Source organism: Alternaria arborescens (genome assembly GCF_004154835.1).
Source record: "Alternaria arborescens strain FERA 675 chromosome Unknown contig_2, whole genome shotgun sequence".
NCBI lineage: Eukaryota > Fungi > Ascomycota > Dothideomycetes > Pleosporales > Pleosporaceae > Alternaria > Alternaria arborescens.
Window position 1 is genome coordinate 942,800 of NW_021167857.1, and position 12,444 is coordinate 955,243.

General features: G+C 54.1%; 3 protein-coding genes across 3 annotated transcripts; all 3 read right to left on the reverse strand.

Moving 5' to 3' along the window:
- Positions 1-400: 400 nt before the first annotated feature.
- AA0111_g1157 (Polyadenylate-binding protein, cytoplasmic and nuclear) lies at positions 401-2,712 on the reverse strand (the record flags this gene model as incomplete). Its single annotated transcript, XM_028645450.1, has 2 exons — positions 401-533; positions 584-2,712. The coding sequence occupies 2 exons, from the start codon at positions 2,710-2,712 to the stop codon at positions 401-403; spliced, it is 2,262 nt and encodes a 753-aa protein (XP_028511319.1).
- Positions 2,713-3,785: 1,073 nt separating this feature from the next.
- Positions 3,786-8,071, reverse strand: AA0111_g1158 (hypothetical protein; the record flags this gene model as incomplete). The annotated part of the gene is made up of 3 exons (XM_028645461.1): positions 3,786-6,957; positions 7,006-7,453; positions 7,648-8,071. 3 exons carry the CDS (start codon positions 8,069-8,071, stop codon positions 3,786-3,788), a joined length of 4,044 nt encoding a protein of 1,347 aa, XP_028511071.1.
- Positions 8,072-9,834: 1,763 nt separating this feature from the next.
- Positions 9,835-11,497, reverse strand: AA0111_g1159 (hypothetical protein; the record flags this gene model as incomplete). The annotated part of the gene is made up of 3 exons (XM_028645472.1): positions 9,835-10,197; positions 10,247-11,082; positions 11,128-11,497. 3 exons carry the CDS (start codon positions 11,495-11,497, stop codon positions 9,835-9,837), a joined length of 1,569 nt encoding a protein of 522 aa, XP_028511325.1.
- Between the last annotated feature and the right edge of the window lie 947 nt (positions 11,498-12,444).

Sequence of the window (12,444 nt, forward strand, 5' to 3'; positions counted from 1 at the left end):
GACCCACACCCATATCATGACGTTTCGAAGACGGGGCGCCGTCTATGTTAACATGCACTAGAGTGGAACAAGGAAAAAAGAAACATGAAGAGGGGAAAACCAAACTCGGGAAATTTGAGATTGGTGGCGTCCGACAGTCCAGTCAAGGAGTCAGTCGCCGAGGAAAGAGGTGTCGTATCAGACTTGCCGTGACATGGCTGTAAGCTGATAACAGAGAAGAGGACATCGAATCGTGAAAACTTTTTGGGTGCAATGGGTCATGAAAGCCGTCCCGTATCGTAAGTGAAAACCGTTACCCGTGCGCCGTTCGCCGTTCAGAAAGATCATGCGACCATCGTTACTTGCTGCCGATCGAGAGATTCGCGGACCGAATCCTACTCAGTGGCAACTAGAAAGAGGTTTAAGCCTTCTCTTCCTTGATCTCCTCCTTGGGGGCTTCCTTCTCAGGCTCACCCTCTTTGTTCTTGACGTATTCGTCATAGACGCTCATGGCCTCCTCAACCTTGGCGCGGAGAGCAGCCTCATCGGAAGTACTGGGATAGTTAGCACATGGATTAGAAGAGCTTGAAACAAGAATACTTACAGGTTGATCAACTCGCTGTTGTCCATCTCGAGAAGCATACCGGTGATCTTGCCGGCGAGCTCGGGCTGCATCTCAGCGATCTTGGGGTAGAGAGCCTCACCGAGCATCTGCTTCTGCTGGCCGGGAGCAGCGCCGCTCAAAGCACCCATGTCGACGCCGGCACCGGCGGGACCGCCACGGCCGCCCTGAGGGTAGGGCATGGGGGATTGACCGGGACGAGCGCCCTGGGGACCGCCGCGACCACCCTGAGGAGGGAAGCCTTGACCGCCGCGCATGCCGGGAACACCAGCCATGGGGACTTGAGGCATACCAGGCATAGGAGCCATGGGGCCACCACGGCCGCCACGTCCGCCCATGGCCTGCTGGGCAGCCTGTGCAAGCTGCATGTACTGCTGGTTCATGTAGGCAGGGGGGAAAGCGCCAGGAGCCATGCCAGGGGGCATGTACATAGGAGGCATCTGCTGACCGTTGGGTCCGCCGCGACCACCTTGCTGGCCGGGCATACCGCCAGGGAAGCCAGCGCCACGGCCACCCTGTTGACCAGGCATACCAGCGGGGAAGGGCATCTGACCACGACCACCAGCGGGGAACATCATAGGCTGCTGACCAGGTGCGATGAACATCTGAGGAATGCCACCGAACTGCTGCTGCTGCTGTTGCTGCATGCGGAGCTGGTTGCGGGCCTGGATGGTGGCCTCGAGCTGGTTCTTGCGGACATCCTTGCGCTGGGCAAGAGCGACGTAGAGAGGCTTGCCCTCAATCATCTTCTGGTTCATCTCGGTGACAGCCTTGGTGGCCTCGTCGGGGTTGCTGAAGCAGACGAAACCGAAGCCCTTGCTCTTACCAAGGATCTTCTTCTCACCCTTGATAGTGACCTTCTCGCCGCTCTTGTTCTCGTCCTTCTTGTCGTCAGACGAGTCATCCTTGGACTCCTCCTTTGGCTCCTCCTTGATCTCGGCCTCCTTGGGCTCCTCCTTGACCTCGTCCTTCTTCTCGTCGGATGGGGACTCGGAGCGCCCCTCAGCAGGCATGGCGTCGCGCATGACCTTGGCAGAGGTGATGGTACCGAAAGGAGTGAACATGTCGCGCAGCTTCTCGTCGTCGACATCGTCGTTGAGGTTCTTGATGTAGAGGTTGACACCCTGGTACTTGGATTGCTTCTCAAGGCGAGCGGCCTCGTACTGCTTGCGGAGCTCCTCCTCACGCTCGTGCTTCTTCTGAGCACGGCCGACGTAGAGCTTCTGGCCACGGAAGTCGGTGTCGTTGAGAGCATCAACGGCAGCGGAGGCAGCCTCGTGCTTGATGTAGTTGACGAAGCCGAACCCGCGGCTCTTGCCCTGGTCATCGCGTGCGATGGAGGCGGAGGTGATGTCACCGTGCTTCTCGAAGAGCTCACGGAAGTCCTCGTCAGAGACCTCGAGGTCGATGTTCTTGACGTAGATGTTGGTGAAGTTGGCCTTCATCTCCTCGAACTTGCTCATGCGCTCCTTCTTGGGGATGTGGTGGCCGACGAAGACCTTCTTCTCGTTGAGCAACATGCCGTTGACGTGCTTGATAGCGTTGTTGGCGGCCTCGGCGGTCTCGTAGTGGACGAATCCGTAGCCCTTGGAGTTGCCGAGCTCGTCCTGAGCGACCTTGCAGCTCAAGATGTTACCGAAAGCAGCGAAGGTGTCGTGGAGAGCCTTGTTGTCAATGGCGTGGTCCAGGTTCTTGATGAAGACGTTGCCCTGGCCAGTCTTGCGCAGAGCGGGGTCACGCTGGGACCACATGATACGGCAAGGCTTGCCCTTGATGACGGTGTAGTTCAACTCTTCAAGGGCCTTCTCGCCATCCTCAGAGCTGTTGTAGTTAACATAGGCGTAACCGAGCGAGCGACGGGTAACAGCGTCACGGCAGACACGGATAGACGCGACCTGGCCAATCGAGGAGAACAGCTCGAAGAGCATGGCCTCGGTGACGGAGGGGTCGAGCTCGCCAACATAGAGCGACGCGGAGTTCTGGTTGTTCGCGGGGGCAGCGGTGGTGGGGGTGGGGGCTTCGGCCTGGGCAGCAGCGACGTTGGTGTCGACCTGAGCGCCGTTGGCGTCAGCGCCCTCCTGGACGGGAGTAGGGTTGGCGACGTCAGACATGATGTATATCTGCGGGGTTGTGTGTTAGTTGGAGGGGTCGAAATATTGCGGGCAGAATCAGGGTCGACATGTGCAGGTGCGCTCGCTTCGCAAAAAGTTTCAGCACTCACCTAAGTTGCAACAGAAGATGTGCGGGGTAATAGAGTCGGTCCAAATAGCACTGGCTATGCGGGCGCGCTGACTCCTTCTTCTTGCGAAAAAGGTGAGATCAAGTAAGACGTCTGTCGGGTTCAAGCGACAGTGGGAGACGAAGAGTTGGCGGTGGTCGTCGGACGGGCTTTTCTTGTTGTTTTCTGTATTTTTTTGTTTCTTTTTCTGTTATGAACGGTCCACTGGGAACCGAGGGCTTGGAGAGCTGTGGGTGTAGTTGGGGGTGGTTAAGCGTTTAGGGTGGGAGGGACAGACGAGGTCGCCAGTCTTTATGCGCAGGTGTGCGATTTTTTGGGTGGCCCGGGCGCTGCGCTAGCCTATTTAAGACGGCGCAACCAAGGCGGTGAATGGAGGAACCCTGTGCCAGGTAGACAATGGCGATGAAGGGCACAAATAAGAGTCTTATGAAATGGCGGATCTGCGGAAGGGGGCGCCGCTGTGACGATGCTTGTTTGTGTCTGTCTGGGAAAGCGCAGGTAGGCGTAACGGCCGTTGCGATAATGGACCCTGTGTATCACATGTCAGATACGCGAGTAGACGTAGACGAAGTGGGATGGTATCCTACAGTTGGTACTATGCGACGCTGTGTTAGTCCTCAAAGACTCGAAAGCTTAGGCCTCTGTTTCAGATACTTGCATTCAGAAAGGATAATAAAGAACAATTCGCACACTGTAGTGAGGGGTGGTCCTGCAGCCAACCAGCAATCCTGGGGTAAGGTGCATCTCTGTAAGACGACGCACAACATACACGCACAAGCACTGCAAGCTAAACAACGACTTTCGGAGACAAGCGCAATCACGCCTTAATGCGTGTTCATGCATTCAATAAACTACCAGATAATCTTTTCAGTACAGGTCTCAGACGGGTATCGGTACGGTGCGTAAATGCTAGAAAATTCCAACCATGTCATAATCATGCCCCTGCTACTCCTTCAGGGTATCGTCCCATCCACCTTGCTCGGTGAGATGGTCTTCTACACGCATTTTGCAGTTTTCAAGGCCCTTCCCAAGTGCCTCGTTCCACTGGCTTTCGACAAGACCGACCTTCTCCTTGAGGTCGTCCGTCAATCGCCGTTCCTCGTCTGCTCTGATAGCCTTCATCTCTTGATTGACGCCTGTCAGATCCTCGCCTTCCAACAGCCTTTGCGTCTCCAGAAGTCGTGAGCCTGCCGTCATAACTCCAGTCTTGACTTCGTGCAGTAGGCATAGCAAGTTGATCTGCGATTCAATGAACTGGTATGCCGAGCGACCAGCATGTGCCAATAGAGTGTACAAATACTGTAGTGGGTATTCGTGGTAGGCCGGCGTCTCCACATACTCCTGCGGTGGAACCAGAACCTCGAAGCCGTGCAGATTCCGAGGGACTTGCTGCACAATTTCCAGTAATCCAGGTGCGATGTCCCAAAAAGCTGACAGCTGGGCTTCGACACCCCGGGTCACGTTCTGTTCGATGACGTTCATGAGATCTTCGTAGCGCTTGAGCGTTTCCTTCTCGAATGTGACTTTGCGATCCTGTCCATCGCGTTGGAAGAAGGTTGTGGCTTCCTTGACCTTCTGTTCGTTCTTGGTCTGGACATATGGCAAGACAATGATATCCCTGTAAAGGTCGTTGCGCTCGTCTTCGAGTTCGAACATCTCCTTGTGTAGCTGCTCCCGCGCTTCGAACAGCCATTTGTGCAAGGTAAGCATTTCCAGGAGTTCTGGTTTTTCATCACCCTCTTCCTGCGTTTGATTGGGATTGGGCTCTTGCGCCTCGTTACACAAACGCCCTTTGAGATGCTCCATCGATGCGGTGGCTTTGGTAATACGTTCGCAGAACATAGCGTGCAGTGGGTTAGCGACTTCAGCCTGGAAGCTGTCAAATATCCACTGGACTACGTCCTGAGCTCTTTGATGCTCGCGAGCCTCGAAATCTGCTTCTGCCTTGGCCGCTTCTGCAAACGACATGACTCCATTGCGAACATTGTCTTGGATGTTGTACCGAAGTTGTGCTCTTCTGTCAGACAGCGATGCATTTTCTTGCTCTTTTCGTGCGTCAATCTTCGTCTTAAACTTAGCCTTTGTATTCTTCACTTCGTCGAGCTCCGATAGAGTTCGCAAGCTACTTCGGATAGTTGCCAGGTCAGGGTGGCTGTTATTGACTGCGGGGTGATGGCGTGGGTAGGATGGCGGAAGTGTGACGAGTCGGGATACATCCAGCTTATGTGGGTCCGGCGTTGCCGTAGCAGACCTGGAATAGTAACCATAAGGCTGCTGGTATGGTGGCTGTAGATTTTCCTCATGCAGGCCGACCTTTTCGGGTGGGTATTCATTAGGTCCATACGCTGGCCGACTGCTGGACTCGCCTCGCTGGTTTGGAGTGGATGGGTTCTCGCCTGCCCACTGCAAGTTCTCACGAGCTTCCTTTGGCAAGCTCATGTACTTTGATTCCCGCTTACTCCGCTCCAATCTTCTACCACCACCAACTCCAGAGGAGCCGCCGTCGCTTTCCCACCAGCGACTTGCTGACCGCCCTCTGGAATCTTGTTCATCAGGAATGGTGCTCATAGCCATACTTGGGATAGGCGACAGCGAAGGATGGTAATTGTTGACCCAAGAAGCGTCCCGAGCCTTCTGGCTGGATGCGCTGGATGGGGATGCTGGTTCTGTATGGGGAGTGAAGTTGCCAATGGAAGACGCAGGACTGGCAGCTGTCGTCGGCATCGAGGAGAAGCGTGTGTCGGGAGATTCGCCAGTTACGGAGCCCTGGGACCTCCTGTTACCCTGTCCTACAGGAGTAGCCTGGGTGTTTGGTGTAGCTGATCTGCGCCCAGAATTGCCGTACGAGCGCCATAAATCTCTTGTCAAATCCATAATATCTCCGGCCATTGCATCAAAAGCCCCAGAGTACCGATCACGACGAAGTCGTGACTCAGTAACAATGAACTCGGCAAATAGCTCCAGTCTATCTTGGTCCGTTTCAGCTGCCATCTCCTTCTCGATGAATTGTCGATGCCGCTCCATGGAGGCACGTGCGAAAGCATGCGTGTCTGCTGGTTTTGGTGTGCTCAAACTCGAGTTTGGTGCGCCGGTATGTGCGGTACTAGGCGTTTGGATCGCCGAATCATTTGCAGCTTCTGAGCAACGGGTCAGGTCTGCTTCCCTCTCATCACCATAGATACGTAACGGTGGAGTAGGCAGCGCTTTGGAGGGGAGAGAGACGGGTGCTTTCTGTGCTGAACGACTGAGATATTCCATACCTGGCGAAAAAGGTGGTGTTGCAACAGCCATAGATGCAGCCTTTGGATTCGTGTCCACCCGAGGCGTAGAGTTGGACGAACCAGGATCTTCATAGAGATGGCCGCTTCTTGGTGAGCGTACAGCCCCGGCACTCCTCGGTGTGCCTTTGGTGATAGCACCACGTCGCGTTAGGCCACCTTCAGGCGTTCCCAAGTCCAGATTGGCAGGTTTTGCTGATTCTGCTTCCAAATCTTGCGCCCATGGGTTGTTGCTCGGTTCGATACGCAGCTCTCGAGCAGCACGACTCTCACTCCGTCGCTCGCGGATGCCTCGGGTGCTACCTTCTCCTCTATTTGGAGTGCGATACAGAGTGCTACCCGAACCCGATGTGGTGGTCGTTGGCCCCGACGAAATGGATACGCTCCCGCTCTCTGATGCTGGCGCAGGCTGATCGGACAGATGCACAGCACGCGGACTTGTGTCAATATGTAGACCGTGGGCGGCTGGAGACCTTGGTCGCACGCTCGTAGATTCATCTTGCCAACCTTGGGGAGTAGGTGGTATGGGTGCCAATGTTGTTTGACCGGGTCTTCTTGTTGGAGGCGCTGAAGGTAAGATCGGCGCTCGATTTGATGGCGGTTCAGTCCCCGGTCCCATACTTTGCGATCTTGAGCTGCTGGGTGGAGGACCTGGCGGGGGCGGAGGTAATGGCACATTTCGACTCCAGCCTCCTGCTGGCACTATTGGCGATTCGTCAATAGGCGTTCGGGTCTCGTAGCCCGGTACGCCAGCAGAGGCCGCTCTTCGAGAGGTGGGTGGTCTGCTAGGTGATTGCGTGTCGGGGCTGTACCGTCGGTCTAATGTGTTTGCCATATAACTGTAACAATGTCAGTAACACGATATACTACCTCATGCAAAGACATACTTTGAGGCAGCCCTCTGTGCGACCAGTCCTGGAGAAGCTGGTGCCCGCTGAATCGCATCAGAAGTACTGATACGAAGCGAGTCGATGTTGCTCGGGCCAGGACTATGATCATTGTTTCGATTCCTGAACGACGACAGACTGAACTTGGAAGCCAGCTTATCGCGCGACACTGAACGACCTGTTCCATTCCTGGGAGGTGGAGGTGGGAACTGAGGGTTCGATGTTATGCTTGTCGCGCTCGAAGGTATGACCATTGACCCAGGTCGACTGTGATATCCAGAGATGGGTCGCGCAGACGAAGGATTGCTGCTCGGGGGTGGGGGAGGTGGTGGATGGGGAAATGTGCTCGCAGACATCTGAGGCGATGATGTGTTGCTGGTGCTGAGGGATTGCGATACGTTCGGGTTCTGACCAGGCGAGTATGGAGGTGGTGGTGAGGGCATCGAGGCTGTTGCGATTAGCATCACGTCTTGCCATGCTTGGGATGTTTCCAAGAACAATCTGCGCAGTTGATACGAAAAGTAGGCCACCAAGGCTTCGACACACAGGAAGATGCATATTTTGCGGAGGAAGAGAAAAGAGAGTCTATCCAATCTGCTACGTATAACACGAAATTGGGACAAAGTAGGAAGTGATATATACCTTCCATGCCTGTCACATCCTGAAGCCTCGTGGGGACTGATGTCTGGCTATGCTGAACATGCTGCCCACTGACATTCCCACCCCGCGTCCATTGCTGGGGATTGTATGGCACGGCTGGACCCGAGCCCCTCATAGCCATGGGAGAAGCAGCCGCGATGGGCGAAGGCGCATACGTCGAGGGCGCGGGGGAAGGCGAGAAGGGCAGGCTCAGAGACGAGGCAGTCGCCGGTGTAGGTAGCGAGCCATGCAGGTACGAGTGGCCAGACTGAGGTGGCGGCGCGAGGGTGGTGTTGAGGAGGGGAGGTTGCACAGCGAAGCGCCTGGGAGATATCTGCGGTGCCTGGAGGTGGGCCGGGTGCGGTGAAGACGGCGGTGGAGGCAGTCGGGGCGACGGCGGCGGTGCGGGACTGTAGGCGTGCTCCATTGCTGCTACTATTAAACCTCGCGGTCTGGCAGTGTCCTACTAGATTGGTTCAGGGCTGGCTTGATGTGCCGTGCCGAAGCCTTCAGCGGCTCCAGCGAGTAGTACGGGCGAATCCTGCGGCGGAGAGAAGATGGGGCGGCGTTGGGAGCTGCACCGTTGTGATCTTTGTCACCTCGCACGCGAATGCAGAGGCCGAGGCGCGCAAGGATGCTGGGTCATGCTGTGTGCCCGTCGAGTCTGAGGATGGAGGGAACGCGGCCAATTCGACGCCTGGCAATCGACGTCGATCATGTCGGGCACGAGGGTTAGCAGCTCTAGACTCGAAGCAGTATCGACAACGGAGGTTTGGCGTTGTAGCGAGGCTTGACTTTTGCTTGTCCAGCGAATGGGCGGCGCCTCATGCATACGGCGACATGGGCACTATGCACCATCCCTGCCCGTCGACAAGACGTCGGCGGCTAAGTAAAGAACATGGCCGCCATCCTCAGGCCATCTTTACCTTTGCAGCTGCACTTTTTTAACCCAGTGTCAATCCCAGCCGTCGCGCAAGTGGCCGACATGTCCCCGCAAGAGTTTTGACGAGTCTCGTGATATGTGCATCGTCTCGTCCAACATGCGACCGTTGTGGTGTTCGTCTTGGTATCCAAGAGAAAGTTCCCCACACAAGCCGATATAAATAGGCAGTGGGTCCACTCCAACATGCGCAACGGCCCACCGCCGCATGGTCTCTAAAACTCCACCACCACCATGCGTCCGCATCTCGAATCGTCCTGGGCGCCGAGTTGCTTCGTTCTGGCCGAACGCAACGCAACTGATCCATTTATATCGAACCCCATCACCTGCCGTGCCTATAGTGTTTTCGGGTGATGCTCCTGATTATACATGATGATGCACGTCCGGGCGTTCTTGTACGAGTTGGTGATTATGGCCACATGCCTATCACGAACTGATGCGCGAGACAAGAGGCACACAAACGACCGTTGGAAGAAGCGATTACGTGCATGCTGATGGCAGTAGTACCGCCTTCGCCAATCGTACATCCGTAGACCCAGGTCCTGACCGCTGCGTTAGCCCCCGGACGCTGAACATGTATATTGCCGGGACCACGTTATAGATGAGTAACGCAGGGCGTTGTCCGCACGAAGACCCGGCTGACCATGGTTTCGTTATGCCACACATCAGCTTGTGCGCGATGAGATAATCAATCCCAATGTTACACTATATATTGCAAGTGTCGATGCCTGAGGTGATCTACCTGGGTAGACTCTCTAGCCTATTGTAAAACACATCTATCTTGATCCACGTTCTCATGAAGAAACTTAATTCTAGATATGAAAGTATGTGATATTGGTACGCGACTGACCCTAAGACTAACTGGGTACCCAACACGGAGGATCTTTACCTGATTTGTTCGAGTCTTGAGAAGTTGATGTCCGATTGATTAGATTTTATTGAACTGCTGAAGTGTAACAAGTATGATACGGCGACTTGCAGGAACATAGACCTCGTCACTCAATGCGGAAATGCGGTGTATCTGCTCGAGGTCACATGTACCTGGAACCCCTAAGCACTATAGTAGATAGACAGTTGTTCGGAATCATGTATCTTAATATTCTATTATCTAATAACACTTACGTTGTACAGCCACGTCGTTGTGTATGTCTACCATGGTACACGTGAGGCCGAAGGAAATGCCCATGAACGCCTCGCTCAAGTGCTCAACCCGCAAAACATGTATGAGCTAGAGCAATTATGATTGCCGCTCACTTCTTGTCATCCTTCTCTGGTTCTGGTGCTGGGTCATCCTCGTCGTCCTTGTCCTTCTTCCTCTCCTCTTTCTTCTTGCGGTCTTTCTTGAGTGCCTCCTGCACATTCTCATCCTTCTCTTCCTGCAGCTCGTCCCACTCAACGTCGTACTCGTTGGCAACAGCCTTGATCTCCTTACGAAGGGCATTGCCGTCCTCAATCAGGACCTCCCATTTGCGCAAGTCGAAGTTGTGTTGTTGGTATAGCTTCTGCTGTCGACGAGACACAGTGAAGTTCATGGCAGAGCGGTAGCTGACTTCGCGGTTGTGGTAGAGGAACCACACATAACCACCGATAAGAGTAGAGAGACCGACAAGGTACTGTTTAAACTGTTAGATGGATCGAGGTTGAAGAAGTGGCCAGACTTACTGTAACGGGCTCCATGACATCCCAGCCCAGCTCGGTCTGGAATGTGAGATAGTACACAACACACCACCATCCAGCAATACCGACAAACCCAGCCCTCGCAACGTTCTTTGCCGCCTTCTGCGCCAGGTCATCGCACTCTTTCTTCACGGTCGCCATCTCGCTGATCTTCTTGGATGTCTTGCGTAGACGCATTCGAAGATAGTAGGTCCTATCATTGAAGCTGGGCACACCAACCCGAATCTCCTCTGGCGCACCTTCAATCTCAATGGCAAATTCCTGTCCTCGAGCAGCATCACGGATGAAGTCGCCGATCTCAGTGGAAGAAGACCATCGCACGAACTTGCGCGCGGCTTGCTTGTCTGCCGGCGCTTCTTGACCCTGTCCAGAGTATGACTCGACGCCGCCCTGTCCAGGTCCACCTCGCAGCTCATCCGCTTGTTCAGGTGTCTTCCTATCCTGGCTGTTGATCTTGCCTGTTTTGTGTGTCTTCCCGTCAATGCGGATCTCATCGACCTGTTCAAAGTCCTCTTCGCCGTCCTTTTCACTAAGACTTTCGCTATCGTTACTGACTGGCGTGCTCTCTACTTCCTCTGGCTCAGCATCCTGCTGCATTGAGTCTTCGGCGCGGAAGTAGACATTCGGCTGTCTGTCTCGGCCCTCTTTATCTTTTATGCTGGGGAGCTCAGCTTGTATCAAGCGTTCGAGATACGAGATGGGTTGTTGTGGGTGGACGAGGAGTGCTAGCGGTTCAATGTCTTTGCGATCTGTGTTCATGTCGCTTGTCGTGAGTGGCAGAATGATCTTGAGCATGCGGGATGGCGTGGTGAGCAATTTACCTGCCCTTGTTAGTTCTCGAGTACCCCAAATAGTGAGAGACATACCCTTAGTCATTGCTCCAGCGCTTCTCTGTCGCGCGACAGGCGGCAAATCGCTCCCCTCTCTGTGCCATGGCGTTCGTATTTGCTTGCCCTTATCTTCTAGTAATTTCTTTGCAAAATGATCCTTCTCTTCCTGTGTGATGTTCTCATTGAGTTCTGAAGCAGGCCGGGCGTTCGAGTTGCTGTAGTCTCCGAATTTGTCACTCTCCTTGTCAACGCCCCTGGGCTTGGTCGCGAAGCATCGGAATTGTGACGGTGTTCTGAACTGGGTCGATATGCTAGGAGAGGTGCGTGTGAATAGAGGCGCGCATCGAGCGGTCGGGAATGTTGAGGCGCGTGAGAGCGTCGCCAGCGCGGCAAGTCGGTGCTTCATAATCGGCACAGGGATGATGTGTTGCCCGAAAGGATCGGGTCGCGACAGGAATACACAAGAACGCGAAGACGTAGTTCTGTCGACAATTCAACAGCTGTCAAACCAGGGGACACATGCACGCGACAAGCAGGGTTGCAACATCAACATCTTGGACGACGTCATTGCTTGTAATGAAGTGGCTCAGAGGTGTGGCTGCGTGGCTGCGAAATCGCCCTCATCAACATCAACATGGACGAAATGTACCCAGTCGCGTCTTATAGATAGAGTTAATTAACAGACATAAAACTTGATCACGGAGTCCCGTTACACTAGATTGAAGTGCTCAATACGAGCGGAATGTACCATAACTTCCTGGAAGGTTTTGGGTATGACCTACCCAGTTGGGGTTTTATCTATACCTCCTGCGCCGCGTGGCAAGCAATCCATTTAGAGCACGTACAACACACTCACACACATGTCTCCATAATAGGTCCTGTGAGAGCGTAAGGCCAGTCTATCACGAAACGTTGTCGGGCCTACAAAGAGAGGGGTTCACGAAGTTGTGCGATCGACAACCATGCCCAGGTGGCTTGCGGCAAAGTTTCTATGTTTAAGGTTTTGATGCTCCACGACCTCGGTGAAGACTAGAATCATTGTCTCGGCAGCAACGGACATAGAGGCTACAGACGACGGATGAAAGATTATGACCGATTTTTTGAACTGTTGAACAGACATTCCACGTACAATGAGGCGAGTGTTGCGGCTTTAGCGGAGATATTGGACCCAACGTCATTATACCTACGAGATATTGCGGGCACGCTAATGCACCTGGCTGACCATCCTCAACGCGTAGCATACCGAACATATTCCGAACGACTTTACGGAAGTATTTAACAGAGTATTGTATGAGCAGTCTGTTCGACATCAAACCAGATCGAAGACTTCGTCTCTACCTCTATCACACGACG